Genomic DNA, 26,940 nt, shown 5'->3' on the forward strand with positions numbered 1-26,940 from the left:
CGGCTGCTGGGCCTCTGATTGCTGCAACGGGCCTCCCTCCCCAAGAAGTCGGGGCCAACGTATGCATCTGGACACGGGGCCAGTGTAGCACCTAAGGCCTCCCACCCCCACATGGTACAATTTGTGTGTGTGGCCAGTGGGGGATTGAGTGACAGGGATGGGGGAAGAGTGTGAATAGAGGGGGCCCTCAAGGCCGCCAATGGGGTATCGAGTGAAAATCAGTCCTCGGAAAAGCTGAGGAAATGTAAAACCTAGGTGATGAAGTGTCTGTAGCCAACACAAGTCACATGTAAAAAACAGTAGATATCCCCAAGCAAAAGGACGCTACTTACAAACTTCTTGTGCAAAATTTCATGGCAGGTTTATTTGGGACAAACTGCAGAAGCAGACATGAAGTCAGGTCCTAACTGGACCTTCTACTTTCGCTTGAGGATATCTGTCTAGTGCTTTTTATATGCGTCTACAAGAAACCTGTGAGGGGGGAGGAGGGGTGTTGGAAAGCTCTAAACGTGGAGCAGAAACATTTCTGCTGGACCAATATAAACAGCTTTTGAACATTAGAACATAAGTAGCAAAACCAAGTCAGGCCACATGGTCTGAGGCAAGAAAACTATTTCCAGTATTTGGAGCACTGAATGATTTGTGGTAGAATATAGGCAGAGGAACAGGTAACTAGATCAGACCACACAGTACAGCAGACTGATCTATTGTAGTGGGGGAGGATTCTGGGTAGAAAACCGCAAGAACTTCTGCCTTAAAAAAAAAAAAGACCCTGCGAGCAGCCAAAGCATTGTCTAAGGCATAATAAGGAATACTTTGCTGCAAAATCCAACGTGCCCATTCTCTTGTTCTGCAGGTACAGTATCCTCCAGGACCAAGCAGGGCCCCTGGAAATGAGAACACCACTTGCATAAATTATCAGACTCTTAAAAACATGAAAGGAGAGCGCAGGAATATTCCATCTTTTATATATAGAAAAAAAACTGTCAGGTCAGATATAATGTTCCAGTCTACCTTAAACGGGTCAATAATGGGGCATCGGGGCATATGAACTGACAGTACCAGGTCAGGTCCAGTGGTCCATTCTTTAACAGTGGCTCTTATGGGAAGGGAACTAGGATATAAGAGTTCCAAGATCATTTCAAATGGTCCATCCAGGCCCCAAAAGTGCTTTATGGGTGGGCTTGTCTGACGAATGGGCTGCAGCCTTGAAATGTTCTGTATCTGCTCAGACAGATGTATTGAATACAGAGCAATGTTTGCAGCATACTACCTATATGCCTCCACACTGAGCCATAGGCGGGATAGAACACCAGGGTTTACTTTATACATACTACTCGTGAGATAGGAGCGCCATTAGCAATTCTAGATAGTCCTATAAAGAAGAGCCGTGTGAGGTTAGGAAAGCGCCGTACACGTGAAGAAGAGTGAGGTTAGGAAAGCGTCGTACACGTGAAGAAGAGTGAGGTTAGGAAAGCACTGTACACGTGAAGAAGAGTGAGGTTAGGAAAGCGTCGTACACGTGAAGAAGAGTGAGGTTAGGAAAGCGCCGTACACGTGAAGAAGAGTGAGGTTAGGAAAGCGCCGTACACGTGAAGAAGAGTGAGGTTAGGAAAGCGCCGTACGCGTGAAGAAGAGTGAGGTTAGGAAAGCGTCGTACACGTGAAGAAGAGTGAGGTTAGGAAAGCGCCGTACACGTGAAGAAGAGTGAGGTTAGGAAAGCGCCGTACACGTGAAGAAGAGTGAGGTTAGGAAAGCGTCGTACACGTGAAGAAGAGTGAGGTTAGGAAAGCGCCGTACACGTGAAGAAGAGTGAGGTTAGAAAGCGCCGTACACGTGAAGAAAAGTGAGGTTAGAAAGCGCCGTACACGTGAAGAAGAGAGGTTAGGAAAGCGCCGTACACGTGAAGAAAAGTGAGGTTAGAAAGCGCCGTACACGTGAAGAAGAGTGAGGTTAGGAAAGCGCCGTACGCGTGAAGAAGAGTGAGGTTAGGAAAGCGTCGTACACGTGAAGAAGAGTGAGGTTAGGAAAGCGCCGTACACGTGAAGAAGAGTGAGGTTAGGAAAGCGCCGTACACGTGAAGAAGAGTGAGGTTAGGAAAGCGTCGTACACGTGAAGAAGAGTGAGGTTAGGAAAGCGCCGTACTCGTGAAGAAGAGTGAGGTTAGAAAGCGCCGTACACGTGAAGAAAAGTGAGGTTAGAAAGCGCCGTACACGTGAAGAAGAGAGGTTAGGAAAGCGCCGTACACGTGAAGAAAAGTGAGGTTAGAAATCGCCGTACACGTGAAGAAGAGTGAGGTTAGGAAAGTGTCGTACACGTGAAGAAGAGTGAGGTTAGGAAAGTGCTGTACGCGTGAAGAAGAGTGAGGTTAGGAAAGCGTCGTACACGTGAAGAAGAGTGAGGTTAGGAAAGCGCCGTACACGTGAAGAAGAGTGAGGTTAGGAAAGCGCCGTACGCGTGAAGAAGAGTGAGGTTAGGAAAATGCCATACACGTGAAAAAGAGTGAAGTTAGAAAGTGCCGTACACGTGAAGAAGAGTGAGGTTAAGCGCTGTACACGTGAAGAGTGAGGTTAGGAAAGTGCCGTACACGTGAAGAGTGAGGTTAGGAATGTGCCGTACACGTGAAGAAGAGTGAGGTTAGGAAAGTGCCGTACACGTGAAGAAGAGTGAGGTTAGGAAAGCGTCGTACACGTGAAGAAGAGTGAGGTTAGGAAAGCACTGTACACGTGAAGAAGAGTGAGGTTAGGAAAGCGCCGTACACGTGAAGAAGAGTGAGGTTAGAAAGTGCCGTACACGTGAAGAAGAGTGAGGTTAAGCGCTGTACACATGAAGAGTGAGGTTAGGAAAGTGCCGTACACGTGAAGAGTGAGGTTAGGAAAGCGCCGTACACGTGAAGAAGAGTGAGGTTAAGCGCTGTACACGTGAAGAAGAGTGAGGTTAAGCGCTGTACACGTGAAGAAGAGTGAGGTTAAGCGCTGTACACGTGAAGAAGAGTGAGGTTAGGAAAGCGTCGTACATGTGAAGAAGTGTGAGGTTAGGAAAGCGTCGTACACGTGAAGAAGAGTGAGGTTAGGAAAGCGCCGTACACGTGAAGAAGAGTGAGGTTAGGAAAGCATCATACATGTGAAGAAGAGTGAGGTTAGGAAAGCGTCGTAAACGTGAAGAAGAGTGAGGTTAGGAAAGTGCCGTACATGTGAAGAAGAGTGAGGTTAGGAAAGTGCCGTACACGTTAAGAAGAGTGAGGTTAGGAAAGCGCTGTACACGTGAAGAAGAGTGAGGTTAGAAAGTGCCGTACACGTGACGAAGAGTGAGGTTAGGTAAGCGCTGCACACGTGAAGAAGAGTGAGGTTAGGAAAGCGCCGTACACGTGAAGAAGAGAGGTTAGAAAGTGCCGTACACGTGAAGAAGAGTGAGGTTAAGCGCTGTACACGTGAAGAGTGAGGTTAGGAAAGCGCCGTACACGTGAAGAAGAGTGAGGTTAGGAAAGCACTGTACATGTGAAGAAGAGTGAGGTTAGGAAAGCGTCGTACACGTGAAGAAGAGTGAGGTTAGGAAAGCGCCGTACACGTGAAGAAGAGTGAGGTTAGGAAAGTGCCGTACACGTGAAGAAGAGTGAGGTTAGGAAAGTGTCGTACACGTGAAGAAGAGTGAGGTTAGGAAAGCGCCGTACACGTGAAGAAGAGTGAGGTTAGGAAAGCGTCGTACACGTGAAGAAGAGTGAGGTTAGGAAAGCGCTGTACACGTGAAGAAGAGTGAGGTTAGGAAAGTGTCGTACACGTGAAGAAGAGTGAGGTTAGGAAAGCGCCGTACACGTGAAGAAGAGTGAGGTTAGGAAAGTGCTGTACACGTGAAGAAGAGTGAGGTTAGAAAGTGCCGTACACGTGAAGAAGAGTGAGGTTAAGTAAGCGCTGCACACGTGAAGAAGAGTGAGGTTAGGAAAGCGCCGTACACGTGAAGAAGAGTGAGGTTAGAAAGTGCCGTACACGTGAAGAAGAGTGAGGTTAAGTGCTGTACACGTGAAGAAGAGTGAGGTTAGAAAGTGCCGTACACGTGAAGAAGAGTGAGGTTAAGTGCTGTACACGTGAAGAAGAGTGAGGTTAGAAAGTGCCGTGCACGTGAAGAAGAGTGAGGTTAGAAAGTACCGTACACGTGCAGAAGAGTGAGGTTAAGTGCTGTACACGTGAAGAGTGAGGTTAGGAAAGTGCCGTACACGTGAAGAGTGAGGTTAGGAAAGTGCCGTACACGTGAAGAAGAGTGAGGTTAGGAAAGCGTCGTACACGTGAAGAAGAGTGAGGTTAGGAAAGCGCCGTACACGTGAAGAAGAGTGAGGTTAGAAAGTACCGTACACGTGCAGAAGAGTGAGGTTAAGCGCTGTACACGTGAAGAGTGAGGTTAGGAAAGTGCCGTACACGTGAAGAGTGAGGTTAGGAAAGTGCCGTACACGTGAAGAAGAGTGAGGTTAGGAAAGCGTCGTACACGTGAAGAAGAGTGAGGTTAGGAAAGCGCCGTACACGTGAAGAAGAGTGAGGTTAGGAAAGCGCCGTACACGTGAAGAAGAGTGAGGTTAGAAAGTACCGTACACGTGCAGAAGAGTGAGGTTAAGTGCTTTACACGTGAAGAGTGAGGTTAGGAAAGTGCCGTACACGTGAAGAGTGAGGTTAGGAAAGTGACGTACACGTGAAGAAGAGTGAGGTTAGGAAAGCGTCGTACACGTGAAGAAGTGAGGTTAGGAAAGCGTCGTACACGTGAAGAAGAGTGAGGTTAGGAAAGCACTGTACACGTGAAGAAGAGTGAGGTTAGGTAAGCGCTGTACACGTGAAGAAGAGTGAGGTTAGGAAAGGGCCGTACACGTGAAGAAGAGTGAGGTTAGGAAAGCACTGTACATGTGAAGAAGAGTGAGGTTAGGAAAGCGTCGTACACGTGAAGAAGAGTGAGGTTAAGCGCTGTACACGTGAAGAAGAGTGAGGTTAGGAAAGCGCTGTACACGTGAAGAAGAGTGAGGTTAGGAAAGTTCCATACATGTGAAGAAGAGTGAGGTTAGGAAAGTGCCGTACACGTGAAGAAGAGTGAGGTTAGGAAAGCGCCGTACACGTGAAGAAGAGTGAGGTTAGGAAAGCGTCGTACACGTGAAGAAGAGTGAGGTTAGGAAAGCGCTGTACACGTGAAGAAGAGTGAGGTTAGGAAAGTGTCGTACACGTGAAGAAGAGTGAGGTTAGGAAAGCGCCGTACACGTGAAGAAGAGTGAGGTTAGGAAAGCGCTGTACACGTGAAGAAGAGTGAGGTTAGAAAGTGCCGTACACGTGAAGAAGAGTGAGGTTAAGTAAGCGCTGCACACGTGAAGAAGAGTGAGGTTAGGAAAGCGCCGTACATGTGAAGAAGAGTGAGGTTAGAAAGTGCCGTACACTTGAAGAAGAGTGAGGTTAGAAAGTGCCGTACACGTGAAGAAGAGTGAGGTTAAGCGCTGTACACGTGAAGATTGAGGTTAGGAAAGTGCCGTACACGTGAAGAGTGAGGTTAGGAAAGTGCCGTACACGTGAAGAGTGAGGTTAGGAAATAGCCGTACACGTGAAGAAGAGTGAGGTTAGGAAAGCGTCGTACACGTGAAGAAGAGTGAGGTTAGGAAAGCGCCATACACGTGAAGAAGAGTGAGGTTAGGAAAGCACTGTACACGTGAAGAAGAGTGAGGTTAAGCGCTGTACACGTGAAGAAGAGTGAGGTTAAGCGCTGTACACGTGAAGAAGAGTGAGGTTAAGCGCTGTACACGTGAAGAAGAGAGGTTAAGCGCTGTACACGTGAAGAAGAGTGAGGTTAGGAAAGTGCCGTACACGTGAAGAAGAGTGAGGTTAGAAAGTGCCGTACATGTGAAGAAGAGTGAGGTTAGGAAAGCGCCGTACACGTGAAGAAGAGTGAGGTTAGGAAAGCGTCATACATGTGAAGAAGAGTGAGGTTAGGAAAGCGCTGTACACGTGAAGAAGAGTGAGGTTAGGAAAGTGTCGTACACGTGAAGAAGAGTGAGGTTAGGAAAGCGCCGTACACGTGAAGAAGAGTGAGGTTAGGAAAGCGCTGTACACGTGAAGAAGAGTGAGGTTAGAAAGTGCCGTACACGTGAAGAAGAGTGAGGTTAAGTAAGCGCTGCACACGTGAAGAAGAGTGAGGTTAGGAAAGCGTCGTACACGTGAAGAAGAGTGAGGTTAGGAAAGCGCCGTACACGTGAAGAAGAGTGAGGTTAGAAAGTACCGTACACGTGCAGAAGAGTGAGGTTAAGCGCTGTACACGTGAAGAGTGAGGTTAGGAAAGTGCCGTACACGTGAAGAGTGAGGTTAGGAAAGTGCCGTACACGTGAAGAAGAGTGAGGTTAGGAAAGCGTCGTACACGTGAAGAAGAGTGAGGTTAGGAAAGCGCCGTACACGTGAAGAAGAGTGAGGTTAGGAAAGCGCCGTACACGTGAAGAAGAGTGAGGTTAGAAAGTACCGTACACGTGCAGAAGAGTGAGGTTAAGTGCTTTACACGTGAAGAGTGAGGTTAGGAAAGTGCCGTACACGTGAAGAGTGAGGTTAGGAAAGTGACGTACACGTGAAGAAGAGTGAGGTTAGGAAAGCGTCGTACACGTGAAGAAGTGAGGTTAGGAAAGCGTCGTACACGTGAAGAAGAGTGAGGTTAGGAAAGCACTGTACACGTGAAGAAGAGTGAGGTTAGGTAAGCGCTGTACACGTGAAGAAGAGTGAGGTTAGGAAAGCGCCGTACACGTGAAGAAGAGTGAGGTTAGGAAAGCACTGTACATGTGAAGAAGAGTGAGGTTAGGAAAGCGTCGTACACGTGAAGAAGAGTGAGGTTAAGCGCTGTACACGTGAAGAAGAGTGAGGTTAGGAAAGCGCTGTACACGTGAAGAAGAGTGAGGTTAGGAAAGTTCCGTACATGTGAAGAAGAGTGAGGTTAGGAAAGTGCCGTACACGTGAAGAAGAGTGAGGTTAGGAAAGCGCCGTACACGTGAAGAAGAGTGAGGTTAGGAAAGCGTCGTACACGTGAAGAAGAGTGAGGTTAGGAAAGCGCTGTACACGTGAAGAAGAGTGAGGTTAGGAAAGTGTCGTACACGTGAAGAAGAGTGAGGTTAGGAAAGCGCCGTACACGTGAAGAAGAGTGAGGTTAGGAAAGCGCTGTACACGTGAAGAAGAGTGAGGTTAGAAAGTGCCGTACACGTGAAGAAGAGTGAGGTTAAGTAAGCGCTGCACACGTGAAGAAGAGTGAGGTTAGGAAAGCGCCGTACACGTGAAGAAGAGTGAGGTTAGAAAGTGCCGTACACTTGAAGAAGAGTGAGGTTAGAAAGTGCCGTACACGTGAAGAAGAGTGAGGTTAAGCGCTGTACACGTGAAGATTGAGGTTAGGAAAGTGCCGTACACGTGAAGAGTGAGGTTAGGAAAGTGCCGTACACGTGAAGAGTGAGGTTAGGAAATAGCCGTACACGTGAAGAAGAGTGAGGTTAGGAAAGCGTCGTACACGTGAAGAAGAGTGAGGTTAGGAAAGCGCCGTACACGTGAAGAAGAGTGAGGTTAGGAAAGCACTGTACACGTGAAGAAGAGTGAGGTTAAGCGCTGTACACGTGAAGAAGAGTGAGGTTAAGCGCTGTACACGTGAAGAAGAGTGAGGTTAAGCGCTGTACACGTGAAGAAGAGAGGTTAAGCGCTGTACACGTGAAGAAGAGTGAGGTTAGGAAAGTGCCGTACACGTGAAGAAGAGTGAGGTTAGAAAGTGCCGTACATGTGAAGAAGAGTGAGGTTAGGAAAGCGCCGTACACGTGAAGAAGAGTGAGGTTAGGAAAGCGTCATACATGTGAAGAAGAGTGAGGTTAGGAAAGTGCCGTACACGTGAAGAAGAGTGAGGTTAGGAAAGCGCCGTACACGTGAAGAAGAGTGAGGTTAGGAAAGCGTCATACATGTGAAGAAGAGTGAGGTTAGGAAAGCGCCGTACACGTGAAGAAGAGTGAGGTTAAGCGCTGTACACGTGAAGAAGAGTGAGGTTAGGAAAGCGCTGTACAGGTGAAGAAGAGTGAGGTTAGGAAAGCGTCATACATGTGAAGAAGAGTGAGGTTAGGAAAGTGCCGTACACGTGAAGAAGAGTGAGGTTAAGCGCTGTACACGTGAAGAAGAGTGAGGTTAGGAAAGCGCTGTACAGGTGAAGAAGAGTGAGGTTAGGAAAGCGTCGTACACGTGAAGAAGAGTGAGGTCAGGAAAGCGCCGTACACGTGAAGAAGAGTGAGGTCAGGAAAGCGCCGTACACGTGAAGAAGAGTGAGGTCAGGAAAGTGCCGTACACGTGAAGAAGAGTGAGGTTAAGCGCTGTACACGTGAAGAGTGAGGTTAGGAAAGCGCCGTACACGTGAAGAAGAGTGAGGTTAAGCGCTGTACATGTGAAGAAGAGTGAGGTTAGGAAAGCGCTGCACACGTGAAGAAGAGTGAGGTTAGGAAAGCGTCATACATGTGAAGAAGAGTGAGGTTAGGAAAGCGCTGTTCACGTGAAGAAGAGTGAGGTTAGAAAGTGCCGTACACGTGAAGAAGAGTGAGGTTAGAAAGTGCCGTACACGTGAAGAAGAGTGAGGTTAAGCGCTGTACACGTGAAGAGTGAGGTTAGGAAAGTGCCGTACACGTGAAGAAGAGTGAGGTTAGGAAAGCGCCGTACACGTGAAGAAGAGTGAGGTTAGGAAAGCGCCGTACACGTGAAGAAGAGTGAGGTTAGGAAAGCGCCGTACACGTGAAGAAGAGTGAGGTTAGGAAAGCGCCGTACACGTGAAGAAGAGTGAGGTTAGGAAAGCGCCGTACACGTGAAGAAGAGTGAGGTTAGGAAAGTGCCGTACACGTGAAGAAGAGTGAGGTTAAGCGCTGTACACGTGAAGAAGAGTGAGGTTAAGAAAGCGCCATACACGTGAAGAAGAGTGAGGTTAGGAAAGCGCCGTACACGTGAAGAAGAGTGAGGTTAGGAAAGCCCCGTACACGTCAAGAAGAGTGAGGTTAGAAAGTGCCGTACACGTGAAGAAGAGTGAGGTTAGGAAAGTGCCGTACACGTGAAGAAGAGTGAGGTTAAGCGCTGTACACGTGAAGAAGAGTGAGGTTAGGAAAGCGCTGTACAGGTGAAGAAGAGTGAGGTTAAGCGCTGTACACGTGAAGAAGAGTGAGGTTAAGCGCTGTACACGTGAAGAAGAGTGAGGTTAGGAAAGCGCCATACACGTGAAGAAGAGTGAGGTTAGGAAAGCGCCGTACACGTGAAGAAGAGTGAGGTTAGGAAAGCGCCGTACACGTGAAGAAGAGTGAGGTTAGAAAGTGCCGTACACGTGAAGAAGAGTGAGGTTAAGCGCTGTACACGTGAAGAAGAGTGAGGTTAAGCGCTGTACACGTGAAGAAGAGTGAGGTTAAGCGCTGTACACGTGAAGAAGAGTGAGGTTAAGCGCTGTACACGTGAAGAAGAGTGAGGTTAAGCGCTGTACACGTGAAGAAGAGTGAGGTTAAGCGCTGTACACGTGAAGAGTGAGGTTAGGAAAGCGTCGTACACGTTAAGAAGAGTGAGGTTAGGAAAGCGCCGTACACTTGAAGAAGAGTGAGGTTAAGCGCTGTACACGTGAAGAAGAGTGAGGTTAGGAAAGCGCCGTACACGTGAAGAAGAGTGAGGTTAGGAAAGCGCTGTACACGTGAAGAAGAGTGAGGTTAGGAAAGCGCCGTACACGTGAAGAAGAGTGAGGTTAGGAAAGCGCCGTACATGTGAAGAAGAGTGAGGTTAAGCGCTGTACACGTGAAGAAGAGTGAGGTTAGGAAAGCGCCGTACACGTGAAGAAGAGTGAGGTTAGGAAAGCGCCGTACACGTGAAGAAGAGTGAGGTTAGGAAAGCGCCGTACACGTGAAGAAGAGTGAGGTTAGGAAAGCGCCGTACACGTGAAGAAGAGTGAGGTTAGGAAAGCGCCGTACACGTGAAGAAGAGTGAGGTTAGGAAAGTGCCGTACACGTGAAGAAGAGTGAGGTTAAGCGCTGTACACGTGAAGAAGAGTGAGGTTAAGAAAGCGCCATACACGTGAAGAAGAGTGAGGTTAGGAAAGCGCCGTACACGTGAAGAAGAGTGAGGTTAGGAAAGCCCCGTACACGTCAAGAAGAGTGAGGTTAGAAAGTGCCGTACACGTGAAGAAGAGTGAGGTTAGGAAAGTGCCGTACACGTGAAGAAGAGTGAGGTTAAGCGCTGTACACGTGAAGAAGAGTGAGGTTAGGAAAGCGCTGTACAGGTGAAGAAGAGTGAGGTTAAGCGCTGTACACGTGAAGAAGAGTGAGGTTAAGCGCTGTACACGTGAAGAAGAGTGAGGTTAGGAAAGCGCCATACACGTGAAGAAGAGTGAGGTTAGGAAAGCGCCGTACACGTGAAGAAGAGTGAGGTTAGGAAAGCGCCGTACACGTCAAGAAGAGTGAGGTTAGAAAGTACCGTACACGTGCAGAAGAGTGAGGTTAAGCGCTGTACACGTGAAGAGTGAGGTTAGGAAAGTGCCGTACACGTGAAGAGTGAGGTTAGGAAAGTGCCGTACACGTGAAGAAGAGTGAGGTTAGGAAAGCGTCGTACACGTGAAGAAGAGTGAGGTTAGGAAAGCGCCGTACACGTGAAGAAGAGTGAGGTTAGGAAAGTGCCGTACACGTGAAGAAGAGTGAGGTTAAGCGCTGTACACGTGAAGAAGAGTGAGGTTAAGAAAGCGCCATACACGTGAAGAAGAGTGAGGTTAGGAAAGCGCCGTACACGTGAAGAAGAGTGAGGTTAGGAAAGCCCCGTACACGTCAAGAAGAGTGAGGTTAGAAAGTGCCGTACACGTGAAGAAGAGTGAGGTTAAGCGCTGTACACGTGAAGAAGAGTGAGGTTAGGAAAGCGCTGTACAGGTGAAGAAGAGTGAGGTTAAGCGCTGTACACGTGAAGAAGAGTGAGGTTAAGCGCTGTACACGTGAAGAAGAGTGAGGTTAGGAAAGCGCCATACACGTGAAGAAGAGTGAGGTTAGGAAAGCGCCGTACACGTGAAGAAGAGTGAGGTTAGGAAAGCGCCGTACACGTCAAGAAGAGTGAGGTTAGAAAGTGCCGTACACGTGAAGAAGAGTGAGGTTAAACGCTGTACACGTGAAGAAGAGTGAGGTTAAGCGCTGTACACGTGAAGAAGAGTGAGGTTAAGCGCTGTACACGTGAAGAAGAGTGAGGTTAAGCGCTGTACACGTGAAGAAGAGTGAGGTTAAGCGCTGTACACGTGAAGAAGAGTGAGGTTAAGCGCTGTACACGTGAAGAGTGAGGTTAGGAAAGCGTCGTACACGTTAAGAAGAGTGAGGTTAGGAAAGCGCCGTACACTTGAAGAAGAGTGAGGTTAAGCGCTGTACACGTGAAGAAGAGTGAGGTTAGGAAAGCGCCGTACACGTGAAGAAGAGTGAGGTTAGGAAAGCGCTGTACACGTGAAGAAGAGTGAGGTTAGGAAAGCGCCGTACACGTGAAGAAGAGTGAGGTTAGGAAAGCGCCGTACACGTGAAGAAGAGTGAGGTTAAGCGCTGTACACGTGAAGAAGAGTGAGGTTAGGAAAGCGCCGTACACGTGAAGAAGAGTGAGGTTAGGAAAGCGCCGTACACGTGAAGAAGAGTGAGGTTAGGAAAGCGCCGTACACGTGAAGAAGAGTGAGGTTAGGAAAGCGCCGTACACGTGAAGAAGAGTGAGGTTAGGAAAGCGCCGTACACGTGAAGAAGAGTGAGGTTAGGAAAGTGCCGTACACGTGAAGAAGAGTGAGGTTAAGCGCTGTACACGTGAAGAAGAGTGAGGTTAAGAAAGCGCCATACACGTGAAGAAGAGTGAGGTTAGGAAAGCGCCGTACACGTGAAGAAGAGTGAGGTTAGGAAAGCCCCGTACACGTCAAGAAGAGTGAGGTTAGAAAGTGCCGTACACGTGAAGAAGAGTGAGGTTAGGAAAGTGCCGTACACGTGAAGAAGAGTGAGGTTAAGCGCTGTACACGTGAAGAAGAGTGAGGTTAGGAAAGCGCTGTACAGGTGAAGAAGAGTGAGGTTAAGCGCTGTACACGTGAAGAAGAGTGAGGTTAAGCGCTGTACACGTGAAGAAGAGTGAGGTTAGGAAAGCGCCATACACGTGAAGAAGAGTGAGGTTAGGAAAGCGCCGTACACGTGAAGAAGAGTGAGGTTAGGAAAGCGCCGTACACGTCAAGAAGAGTGAGGTTAGAAAGTGCCGTACACGTGAAGAAGAGTGAGGTTAAGCGCTGTACACGTGAAGAAGAGTGAGGTTAAGCGCTGTACACGTGAAGAAGAGTGAGGTTAAGCGCTGTACACGTGAAGAAGAGTGAGGTTAAGCGATGTACACGTGAAGAAGAGTGAGGTTAAGCGCTGTACACGTGAAGAAGAGTGAGGTTAAGCGCTGTACACGTGAAGAAGAGTGAGGTTAGGAAAGCGTCGTACACGTTAAGAAGAGTGAGGTTAGGAAAGCGCCGTACACTTGAAGAAGAGTGAGGTTAAGCGCTGTACACGTGAAGAAGAGTGAGGTTAGGAAAGCGCCGTACACGTGAAGAAGAGTGAGGTTAGGAAAGCGCTGTACACGTGAAGAAGAGTGAGGTTAGGAAAGCGCCGTACACGTGAAGAAGAGTGAGGTTAGGAAAGCGCCGTACACGTGAAGAAGAGTGAGGTTAAGCGCTGTACACGTGAAGAAGAGTGAGGTTAGGAAAGCGCCGTACACGTGAAGAAGAGTGAGGTTAGGTAAGCGCTGTACACGTGAAGAAGAGTGAGGTTAGGAAAGCGCCGTACACGTGAAGAAGAGTGAGGTTAGGAAAGCGCCGTACACGTGAAGAAGAGTGAGGTTAGGAAAGTGCCGTACACGTGAAGAAGAGTGAGGTTAAGCGACGTACACGTGAAGAAGAGTGAGGTTAGGAAAGCGTCGTACACGTGAAGAGTGAGGTTAGGAAATAGCCGTACACGTGAAGAAGTGAGGTTAGCAAAGCGCCGTACACGTGAAGAAGAGTGAGGTTAGGAAAGCGCCGTACACGTGAAGAAGAGTGAGGTTAGGAAAGCGCCGTACGCGTGAAGAAGAGTGAGGTTAGGAAAGCGCCGTACACGTGAAGAAGAGTGAGGTTAGGAAAGCGCCGTACACGTGAAGAAAAGTGAGGTTAGGAAAGCGCTGTACACGTGAAGAAGAGTGAGGTTAAGCGCTGTACACGTGAAGAAGAGTGAGGTTAAGCGCTGTACACGTGAAGAAGAGTGAGGTTAGGAAAGCGCCGTACACGTGAAGAAGAGTGAGTTTAAGCGCTGTACACGTGAAGAAGAGTGAGGTTAGGAAAGCGCCGTACACGTGAAGAAGAGTGAGGTTAGGAAAGCGCCGTACACGTGAAGAAGAGTGAGGTTAAGCGCTGTACACGTGAAGAAGAGTGAGGTTAGGAAAGCGCCGTACACGTGAAGAAGAGTGAGGTTAGGAAAGCGCCGTACACGTGAAGAAGAGTGAGGTTAAGCGCTGTACACGTGAAGAAGAGTGAGGTTAGGAAAGCGCCGTACACGTGAAGAAGAGTGAGGTTAGAAAGTGCCGTACACGTGAAGAAGAGTGAGGTTAAGCGCTGTACACGTGAAGAAGAGTGAGGTTAGGAAAGTGGCGTACACGTGAAGAAGAGTGAGGTTAGAAAGCGCCGTACACGTGAAGAAGAGTGAGGTTAAGCGCTGTACACGTGAAGAAGAGTGAGGTTAGGAAAGTGCCGTACATGTGAAGAAGAGTGAGGTTAGAAAGTGCCGTACACGTGAAGAAGAGTGAGGTTAGGAAAGCGCTGTACACGTGAAGAAGAGTGAGGTTAAGCGCTGTACACGTGAAGAAGAGTGAGGTTAGGAAAGCGCTGTACACGTGAAGAAGAGTGAGGTTAGGAAAGCGCCGTACACGTGAAGAAGAGTGAGGTTAGGAAAGCGCTGTACACGTGAAGAAGAGTGAGGTTAGGAAAGCACTGTACACGTGAAGAAGAGTGAGGTTAGGTAAGCGCCGTACACGTGAAGAAGAGTGAGGTTAAGCGCTGTACACGTGAAGATTGAGGTTAGGAAAGTGCCGTACACGTGAAGAGTGAGGTTAGGAAAGTGCCGTACACGTGAAGAGTGAGGTTAGGAAATAGCCGTACACGTGAAGAAGAGTGAGGTTAGGAAAGCGTCGTACACGTGAAGAAGAGTGAGGTTAGGAAAGCGCCGTACACGTGAAGAAGAGTGAGGTTAGGAAAGCACTGTACACGTGAAGAAGAGTGAGGTTAAGCGCTGTACACGTGAAGAAGAGTGAGGTTAAGCGCTGTACACGTGAAGAAGAGTGAGGTTAAGCGCTGTACACGTGAAGAAGAGAGGTTAAGCGCTGTACACGTGAAGAAGAGAGGTTAAGCGCTGTACACGTGAAGAAGAGTGAGGTTAGGAAAGTGCCGTACACGTGAAGAAGAGTGAGGTTAGAAAGTGCCGTACATGTGAAGAAGAGTGAGGTTAGGAAAGCACCGTACACGTGAAGAAGAGTGAGGTTAGGAAAGCGTCATACATGTGAAGAAGAGTGAGGTTAGGAAAGTGCCGTACACGTGAAGAAGAGTGAGGTTAGGAAAGCGCCGTACACGTGAAGAAGAGTGAGGTCAGGAAAGCGCCGTACACGTGAAGAAGAGAGAGGTCAGGAAAGTGCCGTACACGTGAAGAAGAGTGAGGTTAAGCGCTGTACACGTGAAGAGTGAGGTTAGGAAAGCGCCGTACACGTGAAGAAGAGTGAGGTTAAGCGCTGTACATGTGAAGAAGAGTGAGGTTAGGAAAGCGCTGCACACGTGAAGAAGAGTGAGGTTAGGAAAGCGTCATACATGTGAAGAAGAGTGAGGTTAGGAAAGCGCTGTTCACGTGAAGAAGAGTGAGGTTAGAAAGTGCCGTACACGTGAAGAAGAGTGAGGTTAGAAAGTGCCGTACACGTGAAGAAGAGTGAGGTTAAGCGCTGTACACGTGAAGAGTGAGGTTAGGAAAGTGCCGTACACGTGAAGAAGAGTGAGGTTAGGAAAGCGCCGTACACGTGAAGAAGAGTGAGGTTAGGAAAGCGCCGTACACGTGAAGAAGAGTGAGGTTAGGAAAGCGCCGTACACGTGAAGAAGAGTGAGGTTAGGAAAGCGCCGTACACGTGAAGAAGAGTGAGGTTAGGAAAGCGCCGTACACGTGAAGAAGAGTGAGGTTAGGAAAGTGCCGTACACGTGAAGAAGAGTGAGGTTAAGCGCTGTACACGTGAAGAAGAGTGAGGTTAAGAAAGCGCCATACACGTGAAGAAGAGTGAGGTTAGGAAAGCGCCGTACACGTGAAGAAGAGTGAGGTTAGGAAAGCCCCGTACACGTCAAGAAGAGTGAGGTTAGAAAGTGCCGTACACGTGAAGAAGAGTGAGGTTAAGCGCTGTACACGTGAAGAAGAGTGAGGTTAGGAAAGCGCTGTACAGGTGAAGAAGAGTGAGGTTAAGCGCTGTACACGTGAAGAAGAGTGAGGTTAAGCGCTGTACACGTGAAGAAGAGTGAGGTTAGGAAAGCGCCATACACGTGAAGAAGAGTGAGGTTAGGAAAGCGCCGTACACGTGAAGAAGAGTGAGGTTAGGAAAGCGCCGTACACGTCAAGAAGAGTGAGGTTAGAAAGTGCCGTACACGTGAAGAAGAGTGAGGTTAAGCGCTGTACACGTGAAGAAGAGTGAGGTTAAGCGCTGTACACGTGAAGAAGAGTGAGGTTAAGCACTGTACACGTGAAGAAGAGTGAGGTTAAGCGCTGTACACGTGAAGAAGAGTGAGGTTAAGCGCTGTACACGTGAAGAAGAGTGAGGTTAAGCGCTGTACACGTGAAGAAGAGTGAGGTTAGGAAAGCGTCGTACACGTTAAGAAGAGTGAGGTTAGGAAAGCGCCGTACACTTGAAGAAGAGTGAGGTTAAGCGCTGTACACGTGAAGAAGAGTGAGGTTAGGAAAGCGCCGTACACGTGAAGAAGAGTGAGGTTAGGAAAGCGCTGTACACGTGAAGAAGAGTGAGGTTAGGAAAGCGCCGTACACGTGAAGAAGAGTGAGGTTAGGAAAGCGCCGTACACGTGAAGAAGAGTGAGGTTAAGCGCTGTACACGTGAAGAAGAGTGAGGTTAGGAAAGCGCCGTACACGTGAAGAAGAGTGAGGTTAGGTAAGCGCCGTACACGTGAAGAAGAGTGAGGTTAGGAAAGCGCCGTACACGTGAAGAAGAGTGAGGTTAGGAAAGCGCCGTACACGTGAAGAAGAGTGAGGTTAGGAAAGTGCCGTACACGTGAAGAAGAGTGAGGTTAAGCGCCGTACACGTGAAGAAGAGTGAGGTTAGGAAAGCGTCGTACACGTGAAGAGTGAGGTTAGGAAATAGCCGTACACGTGAAGAAGTGAGGTTAGGAAAGCGCCGTACACGTGAAGAAGAGTGAGGTTAGGAAAGCGCCGTACACGTGAAGAAGAGTGAGGTTAGGAAAGCGCCGTACGCGTGAAGAAGAGTGAGGTTAGGAAAGCGCCGTACACGTGAAGAAGAGTGAGATTAGGAAAGCGCCGTACACGTGAAGAAAAGTGAGGTTAGGAAAGCGCTGTACACGTGAAGAAGAGTGAGGTTAAGCGCTGTACACGTGAAGAAGAGTGAGGTTAAGCGCTGTACACGTGAAGAAGAGTGAGGTTAGGAAAGCGCCGTACACGTGAAGAAGAGTGAGGTTAGGAAAGCGCCGTACACGTGAAGAAGAGTGAGTTTAAGCGCTGTACACGTGAAGAAGAGTGAGGTTAGGAAAGCGCCGTACACGTGAAGAAGAGTGAGGTTAGGAAAGCGCCGTACACGTGAAGAAGAGTGAGGTTAAGCGCTGTACACGTGAAGAAGAGTGAGGTTAGGAAAGCGCCGTACACGTGAAGAAGAGTGAGGTTAGGAAAGCGCCGTACACGTGAAGAAGAGTGAGGTTAAGCGCTGTACACGTGAAGAAGAGTGAGGTTAGGAAAGCGCCGTACACGTGAAGAAGAGTGAGGTTAGAAAGTGCCGTACACGTGAAGAAGAGTGAGGTTAAGCGCTGTACACGTGAAGAAGAGTGAGGTTAGGAAAGTGCCGTACACGTGAAGAAGAGTGAGGTTAGAAAGCGCCGTACACGTGAAGAAGAGTGAGGTTAAGCGCTGTACACGTGAAGAAGAGTGAGGTTAGGAAAGTGCCGTACATGTGAAGAAGAGTGAGGTTAGAAAGTGCCGTACACGTGAAGAAGAGTGAGGTTAGGAAAGCGCTGTACACGTGAAGAAGAGTGAGGTTAAGCGCTGTACACGTGAAGAAGAGTGAGGTTAGGAAAGCGCTGTACACGTGAAGAAGAGTGAGGTTAGGAAAGCGCCGTACACGTGAAGAAGAGTGAGGTTAGGAAAGCGCTGTACACGTGAAGAAGAGTGAGGTTAGGAAAGCGCCGTACACGTGAAGAAGAGTGAGGTTAGAAAGTGCCGTACACGTGAAGAAGAGTGAGGTTAGGAAAGCGCTGTACACGTGAAGAAGAGTGAGGTTAGGAAAGCGCTGTACACGTGAAGAAGAGTGAGGTTAGGAAAGCGCCGTACACGTGAAGAAGAGTGAGGTTAGAAAGTGCCGTACACGTGAAGAAGAGTGAGGTTAGAAAGTGCCGTACACGTGAAGAAGAGTGAGGTTAGGAAAGCGCCGTACATGTGAAGAAGAGTGAGGTTAGGAAAGCGCCGTACACGTGAAGAAGAGTGAGGTTAGAAAGCGCCGTACACGTGAAGAAAAAACTTGTTTGATGTTTTTTAACCTATTAAACAAGTTTAAGTATTTTTAGATCATTAAACACGTCCCTGTCATTAGGTCACTTTGCTTCTATGTGGGACTGACCCTTTAACCCATTAAACACGTCACTGTCATTAGGTCGCTTTGCCCATATGTGGGACTGACCCTTTAACCCATTAAACACGTCCCTGTCATTAGGTCACTTTGCTTCTATGTGGGACTGACCCTTTAACCCATTAAACACGTCCCTGTCATTAGGTCACTTTGGTCCTACCTGGGACTGAGATACAACAACAGCTGCCCATACAGGATCTATATTTAAAATCCCCCTCTGGGGGGTGTACGGCATGCGTGTGATATGGGGAAGGGGGGAGGACAGACGAAATCTGGAAGTGAATTCCACAGGCAGGATAGGGTGGCAGCTCTGAAGGCTTTTTAAAGGGCAGTAAAAGGGACTGAAGCAAAAGGCGTCTTCAGCAGGTCGTTAGGGATAATTATCGATATTAACAGGAAGAAACTAAGTTAGATTACAGTTTAGTCTGGTGGATTTGGGGTTTGAGTTTATGCGTGTGTGCGCACGCACACGCCCTGTGTTTATTTGTAATGTAGGGTAACCTGACTGCAGAGTATCAGGGACAGGCTCAGACAGTGCTAGGTTTATATCAACACCCACCCATCTTCTCTCCCAGGACTTTATATCCCACCTCTCTCTGCTTTATTTGCTTTATCTGCTCCATAGATCCCTAAACAATCTATACACTATTTCACAATAGTTTTGACACTTTAAATCTGGCATCCATAATGAGGCGGCCATACCCTCCCAATTCTCCACTGCATAGGGACACTCCAAGAGGAGGTGCTCCATAATGCAGGTGACCTGACTGCAGAGTATCAGGGACAGGCTCACAACCCTGGGTTTATATCTAATGTAGGGCGATTTCTTGACTGCAGAGTATCAGGGACATGATCAGCCAGTCCTGGGGTTTATATCTAATGTAGGGTGACCTCCTGAATGCAGAGTATCAGGGACAGGATCAGACAGTCCTGGGTTTATATCTAATGTAGGGTGACCTCCTGAATGCAGAGTATCAGGGACAGGATCAGACAGTCCTGGGTTTATATCTAATGTAGGGTGACTTCTTGACTGCAGAGTATCAGGGACAGGATCAGCCAGTCTTGGGGTTTATATCTAATGTAGGGTGACCTCCTGAATGCAGAGTATCAGGGACAGGATCAGACAGTCCTGGGTTTATATCGAATGTAGGGTGACCTCCTGAATGCAGAGTATCAGGGACAGGATCAGACAGTCCTGGGTTTATATCTAATGTAGGGTGACTTCTTGACTGCAGAGTATCAGGCTCACTTCAAACTCTATACAGTATTTTTACATAAAGATATTTTAACTTCTATTTGAATTAATTTGGTTTTAGCTTAAAGTTTAAACTCCTGAATATTAGACTTATTATTTGATAACAGTTATGCTCTATTGTATTAACATTTTGATGTTATTTGATTCTTCATTTTGTTTATTATATTCTTCACGCTTTTATGAAAAACTAAAAGTATAGCATTTGGGAAAGAAGAGTTTGAATAATAGTAAACACTGATATAAATAATATTAAAAATCCCAGTTTTAGAGTTGTTAAATATGACTTGTCTGAGATGCTAATCTCTTCTAGTTGCTTCAAGAAACAATAATGCAGAGGTGGAAGGATTGTCATAACAAAGTCACACATTTGCAACATACACACTATTTCAAGTACATTATATATATGTATTTATTTTACTGCTAGGCTATTCTTGGACACTGAAAGTGCTTACAATTTAAGCGTGTGCATGGGGTAGGGCAAAGACAGGCGAGAGATGTCTATTTTGGAAAACATTACATCATGACAGATACAGTCACATACGGTAGCTAAGAGGGACCTTAAGAACAAGGCGTTACACATGGAAGTATAAGATTAAAACCTCAAGAATTAGGATTACTAATGTGTTGGGGGTGAGAGTAACATTAAAAAAAAAAAGATCAGAAAAAAATAATAACAGGGTTTTGTCCAAATTCACATGGGGTGGCAGTAGGGCTGCCTTCCGAGCCCATAGGACAGGTTGGCTAGGAGGTGCTAACCTAGACCACCCACTGCCATGTATGGGTGGCATCTGAACACATGGTACTCAGCTGCTGGTACTTATGGGGTATAGGTCACGTGTATCATTTTTGACCAGGGACAGCAGGCTGGAAGGAGGCAAGAGGCATAAAAAGGGGGATTCGTTGTTAGATCTCCCAGCTACATAATAATACAACAATTACAGTTTAAGAATTGATCGCCTGCTGCCCAGGGGCTGCGGGAGCTTGAGAAGGTGTGAAGCTGACAGATCAGAGTTCAAGAAACTGGTAGCGAGAGATAAGTGTTCAGAGAAAAGGAGAGCGAAGGAGAGAGAGTGAAGATGACCACCATTGAAACACATGTAGAGTATAACCACTCATACAATATGACGGAAGAAGAATATATGATACAGGAAGATGATTGGGATAGAGACCTGCTTCTGGATCCAGCTTGGGAGAAGCAGCAGAGAAAGGTAAGGCCATGAAGGGTTAAGGAGGGTGGGTTTGTGTTCTGAAAGCAAGGGGTCCTATAATGTCATGAAATAATCTGCTTGTGTGTTGACTTCATGATGTAAGTAAGGGCCGCTGCTGACTTCACCTGGACTTAAGATGCCACGAGTTCATATCACCTGAGGACACGGTCTCAGAAACCATGAAGATCAAGCAATAGACGCTTCTGTGCTCTTACAGCCCAAAGAAAGTGTCAGTGGGACTGCCCCGTGTGTCTAAGCATTCACATCAGCTGGCAACATTCAACAGGTGCCTTCTAGCCCCCTTCTCCTCAGCCTGGATTAAGATGTCCCACTGATGCTTTTTTTGGAAGGAGTGGGCTCAGCAAGATGGTTGTCTTTCATGCCCTACACCCCCCTCTCTCTGGCTAGAGGGCTGCAAGGTGATCCTTGTGAGAGGGGGGGGGGGGGGCAAGAAATAGGGTATAGGCAGCTGTGAGTTTGGAAGCAGCTGGTCACTTGCAATATTTAACTCTGGGAGGGACGCTGCCTTATAGGTTGGTGACATTTTGGCTGAAGGTGTCATCGTGAGGTGGAATGTATGAGGAGAGGGATCGGGTGGCATAGCTGAAAGGAATACTTTATGCTGGGCTATGACTTCAACATACATATATAGTGGCAGGAATGGTCATCAACTGTCACATGACATCAGTCAAATCCCTTTATTACCCTGTGCCCTAAGGGTTCGGAACAGTTTCACACAGTCCTGGGTGTATATGTAATGTAGGGTGACCTGACTGCAGAGTATCAGGGACAGGCTCACACAGTCCTGGGTGTATACTGTATGTAATGTAGGGTGACCTGACTGGAGAGTATCAGGAACAGGCTCACACAGTCCTGGGTGTATACTGTATGTAATGTAGGGTGACCTGACTGGAGAGTATCAGGAACAGGCTCACACAGTCCTGGGTGTATACTGTATGTAATGTAGGGTGACCTGACTACAGAGTATCAGGGACAAGCTCACACAGCCCTGGGTTTATATCTAATGTAGGGTGACACACCGCCCCCCCACCCCCCCCCCCCGACAGCAGAGTATCAGGGACAGGATCACACAGTCCTGGGGTTATATGTAATGTAGGGTGACCTTCAGACTACAGAGATTTAGACAGTCGTTTTATACATGTTTATTATTTACAAATACATGCATGTTTGTATGTTTACTTCTGTAAAGTTTACATTAAATAAAGCATTCATTATTCAGAGACTTAAAGCTGCAGTTCAGGCTCCCGTTTTTTTTTTTTACTTCAATAGTTTCATGTGGGCAATCTCTACTTACCTGTCTATTGATCGGCAAAGTTTGGCGACATCTTTAAATATGGGGAATGTAAATGGTTGCTATAGCAACAAGCATGCTTTTAAAAATAGAATACAAGAAAATTGGTCTTTCAAAGATGTTTTTTTTTAAAAACAGAAAATGCTAAAAGTATTTTTTCTTACTACAGGACTGATTTATTAAAAAAACACACATGCAGGATATTGCTTGAACTGCAGCTTTAAGCATGATTTGTTAATAGTCCATATTTCTAAATAGGTAACTAAACATTTTTTTCTGTAATGAGATTTTATATATATATATATATATATATATATATATATATATATATATATATATATATATATATATATATATATATATATATATATATATATATAAAACCAGCGAATTCCAGGAGGGGTCGGTATATGAAATATATTTTCAAATGCTGGCACTCACAGGGTCTTGGAGTAAAAAAAAAATTGCCATTTATTGAATAAAACACAACGTAAACTTTGATTGTTTTATTCAATAAATTGCTATTTTTTTTCACTGCCAGGGATTTATATAAAAAAACAAAAACACTTTTTTGCATCTCATGAATTATTGATAATATAACCCCAACACGTTGCAGACATTACTGTAAGTGTATTTAATATACTATTTTGCTCTAATTTGTCTCCCCTTTTCTTAACCCGTTTTGATTGCTGGCATCTGCCACCTCCCTAAAGCCCCACTACATTCCCTGATGATATCACTCAGATTCTTGGCCCAATTCCCTCTGTGAACGGGAAGTGTGAGCTGTTAGTTCTTGGGGATTCCAACTACAACTGACTTGACCCTAAAAAGAACAAAATCCAGACAACTCAAGTCACTTAACCTAACCCAACTAATTTCCCAACCCACACGCACAAATCTAAAATCTCACAACCTTTCCTTGCTAAATTGGATTCTCTCCTCTAGTCCCAACAGAATCCAATCCTTTGGCATCCTACCTGACATTTTCAGTGATCATGCAATAGGATTCTGTGTAAGGAAAATCAGACCACCCCAATGGAGTCCTAAAGTTCTCCTCACTAGAACATTTAGAAACTTTAAGCCACATCAGTCTCTGGCTGATCTTACCAGCTGCCCTTGATACCTGACCCCGATTCTGCGCTCGACTATTTCCAATCCGAGTTCTTAAAACTCTGTGATACCCAGGCTCCTCTACGCAGAATAAGAGTACGGGGGGCCCACCTTCAATGGGTTACAACCGACTTTATATTGCACTACCATCTTAAGGATGCCTTGTGGAAAAGCTACAAAGTAACTGGCGCTACCAAGGATCTTAACTACAGATGCCTGCGGAATATGTGCAGAAGGCAAACAAGACACGCAAAAGCCCATTACTGCACAGACAATCTTCACCAGAATACATCAAATCCAGATAACTTCTGGAAAGTCATCAACAATATATTCCAGCCTTCTAGTCACCAACAACCATCTAATATCATTAATGACAGATCCCAGTGACATTGCAAACATATTCAATGATTACTTTGTGGGATGTGCTACTTCCCTATTAGCAAAATGCATCCCGAACTACAAACATGAAGCACAATCTGGGAATACCCGTATAGTCCCACTCTCTCCCAACACTGCCCATCATTTTCAATTTGTCCCAGTATCTGAAGAGATTACACAGGCGCTCCTCCCATTAAAACTCAACAACCAATGTGGGCCTGACCTACTGCAATCTAAGTTCCTACGACTTGGTGCCCCAGCCATTGCCAAACCACTTGCTTCCCTAATCACATCTATCCTGGCTGCAGGCCATATCTCTAAAACCTGGAAAATTCCAGAGTTGTCCCAATCTTCCAAAATGGGGCCAAAAACACGGTCTCAAACTACAAGCCAATCTCTCTTCTCCCAGGACAGGGATTTCCTTTCCTATTATCTGATTTTGCTGCGCTTATTGTATTATAATTCCCTGTACTGTATTCTTTGTGAAGCGCTGAGTACACTTTTGGCGCTATATAAATAAAGATATACATGCAATACTATGCAGTGTCATAGAAAAATGTATTCACGCCAAATTAAGCGATTAGTATACCAAGACAAATTTCCCTAGCCAATTCCAATCTGGCTTTCGCCCCAAACACTCCACCATAACTACCCTGCTAATAGTTTTCAATGAGATCCAGTGTGGAATGGAACAGAGACAACTCACTGGTGCAGTATTCCTAGGTTTTGCAAAGGCTTTTGATACTGTTGATCATGTTATCTTGCCAACAAACTCCAGAGCTCTGGAATAGGGAAGCATGCTTTAAACTGGTTTCAGTCCTACCTATCAGGTAGATCTCAACATGTGTCCATCTCAGGCTCTAACTCCAACCCCCTGGATATCACCTGTGGTATCCCGCAAGGCTCTGTTTTGGGGCCCCTACTCTTCTCTGTGTTCATCAATGATCTTCCCACAGCTTGTAAGGAAGCTTCAATACACATGTATGCAGATGACACAATCCTATATGCACACAGTCATAGCCTCTCTGACCTTCAACACATACTTCAGTCTGACTTTTTGAGACTTGAAAATTGGATTTCCCAAAACAAACTGTTTTTAAACACTGGCAAGACTGTAACAATGGTATTTGGGACCAAGACTACATTTCTAAAGCTACCAATGATGGAGCTTCAGATCAGGACCAACTCTAATATCATCCTAGCCCCTGTCACTAGTTTCAAATATCTGGGCGCATGGTTTGACTCCCATTTAACATTTGGGATGCACATTGATACCCTGACCTCCATAACCTATGCCAAACTAGGTGTACTTTAAAGGAACAAATCCTCCCTTAGGCCAGGTCCCCACTTACTACTGTAGCGCCCGCTGTGGCGGACGCGGCAGGAACAAGAGCAGCCCCACAATTGGGCCGGGCCCGCTGTGAGGGGTGGCCGCCACGGTTAAGCCAATGAGGACGAACCTGTTGGGTGACGTCACGGCCGCGTTCCACCCCCCTCTTTCCCACTGCAGACCGGGGGACTTGGCTGCACGCGCCACCAGCCTGGCAGACGCGCATGCAGCAGGGCCGTAGCTTAAGACCGCTGGTCAGAAAGCGCATCACACAGGAGATGCTAATACCAATTATAGACTATGGGGACATAGTGTATGGTACATCATCCCAATCTCACCTTAGCAAACTAGATACTATCTACAGTTCAATATGCCGCTTTGTCCTACAACACACATCACCGCGAAATGCTCTATCTTGAAATGACTAGCTTGGTCATCACTTAAGTCTAGGCACAAAGTTAATCTTTCCGGGCCTATCTGAACAAGCGCCTCACCACACGCAACACGCGACACGCAACACGCGAGATCTGACTCCAAAGGACTTTTCATGATCCCAAGGTTCAACAAAGTATCCGGCTGCTCCTCCTTCTCTTACCGTGCACCCCACAACTGGAACAGCCTACCGGAGACTCTCACATCCATCACCGGTTTAAGTTCTTTTTTAAAAAAAAATTTTTTTAAAGCACGTTCTTGTATAGCGCTGCTTGTTTTACGTAGCGCTTTACAGAGACATTTTGCAGGCACAGGTCCCTGCCCCGTGGAGCTTACAATCTATGTTTTTGGTGCCTGAGGCACAGGGAAATAAAGTGACTTACCCAAGGTCACAAGGAGCCGATACCGGGAATTGAACCAGGTTCCCCTGCATCAAACTCAGTGCCAGTCAGTGTCTTTACTCGCTGAGCCGCTCCTTCTCTCAGGTCACGTCTTTCAAAACTAGAGCCGTCTCACAATTTAATGTGGTCTGTAACTGTTACATACGCCAATAACATATATAATCTTTAACTGTGCATGCAATGTCTTTATATATAATGTATAACCCTGCTTACCTAATGCAACCATGTATTTGTAACCATGTATATCTGTCATCATAACTCTGTGCCCAGGATATACTTGAAAATGAGAGGTAACTCTCAATGTATTACTCCCTGGTAAAATATTTGATAAATAAATAAATGTGACATAGGCCACCACCTCGGTCCCAATTAAGCACAAGTCTATCACATTTTTGGCTCTATCTATTGTAACTAATGTATTACTTCCTGGTAAAGCATTTGTATAAATGTGAGGGGGAATACACGCTATGTGAGGGGGGAACGCGCGCTATGTGAGGGGGGAACGCGCGCTATGTGAGGGGGGAACACGCGCTATGTGAGGGGGGAACGCGCGCTATGTGAGGGGGGAACGCGCGCTATGTGAGGGGGGAACGCGCGCTATGTGAGGGGGGAACGCGCGCTATGTGAGGGGGGAACGCGCGCTATGTGAGGGGGGAACGCGCGCTATGTGAGGGGAACGCGCGCTATGTGAGGGGGGAACGCGTGCTATGTGAGGGGGGAACGCGCGCTATGTGAGGGGAACGCGCGCTATGTGAGGGGGGAACGCGCGCTATGTGAGGGGGGAAGACACGCTATGTGAGGGGGGAACGCGCGCTATGTGAGGGGGGAACGCGCGCTATGTGAGGGGGGAACGCGCGCTATGTGAGGGGGGAACGCGCGCTATGTGAGGGGGGAACGCGCGCTATGTGAGAGGGGAACGCGCGCTATGTGAGGGGGGAACGCGCCCTATGTGAGGGGGGAACGCGTGCTATGTGAGGGGGGAACGCGCGCTATGTGAGAGGGGAACGCGCGCTATGTGAGGGGGGAATACACGCTGTGTGAGGGGGGAACGCGCGCTATATCAGGAGTTCTATTAGGGTTTTAATTATGCACGGGTGTTTGTTTTTTCATTGTTATATTTCAATGTTTTTAAAATGTTTATGTATTGAGAGCTGCCGCCGCAAGTGCCGCCATTTGTCTTTAGATGTGCTTCCCCTGGTTGGTTACAACTTCAGGGATTGTGTCCAATCATATTTTATGGGCGGGGCCTCCGTTCTGCGGTCTCTATAAAACTACCATCTGATGAAAGGAACCATACTCTTTGACAAAGTGCACGCATGTGCGAAACGCGTCAGGTTTCTTTCATCAGTTGCTCTGTGTTAGTTTGTTTATGTCACTGAGGACCCAATAAAGTTTTTTGTATTGCCGAGCGTTCCAGCTTCCGTCATTTTCCCTGCATTGACACGCAGTGCATCGCGAAGGCTTCCCCCAGGGGATGCCATTTTTTCTACTTAGGGAATGGGTTCAATCCCGCTTAGCCCACAAACAATACAATACAAACACCTAAGAAGGGACAGGGACATACATTCACAGGGGGAACACAGCAATAATACATTTATATACATGTTTCCATGACGTGGGCCGTATCTTCAGGGTGCAACCCAGAGATATCAT

General features: G+C 47.1%; 1 protein-coding gene across 1 annotated transcript in view; it reads left to right on the plus strand.

The window, feature by feature from the left end:
- The first annotated feature begins 19,949 nt into the window (after positions 1 to 19,949).
- ACTN3 (actinin alpha 3) overlaps positions 19,950 to 26,940 on the plus strand; it is an 89,246-nt gene continuing 82,255 nt past the window's right edge. The window contains exon 1 of the mRNA XM_075569734.1: positions 19,950 to 20,324. Within this exon, the coding sequence (XP_075425849.1) occupies positions 20,193 to 20,324 (132 nt within the window). The 5' untranslated portion in view covers positions 19,950 to 20,192. The remainder of the gene's footprint in view (positions 20,325 to 26,940) is intronic.

This window comes from Ascaphus truei, chromosome 14 (assembly GCF_040206685.1).
Source record: "Ascaphus truei isolate aAscTru1 chromosome 14, aAscTru1.hap1, whole genome shotgun sequence".
Classification (NCBI taxonomy): Eukaryota; Metazoa; Chordata; class Amphibia; order Anura; family Ascaphidae; genus Ascaphus; species Ascaphus truei.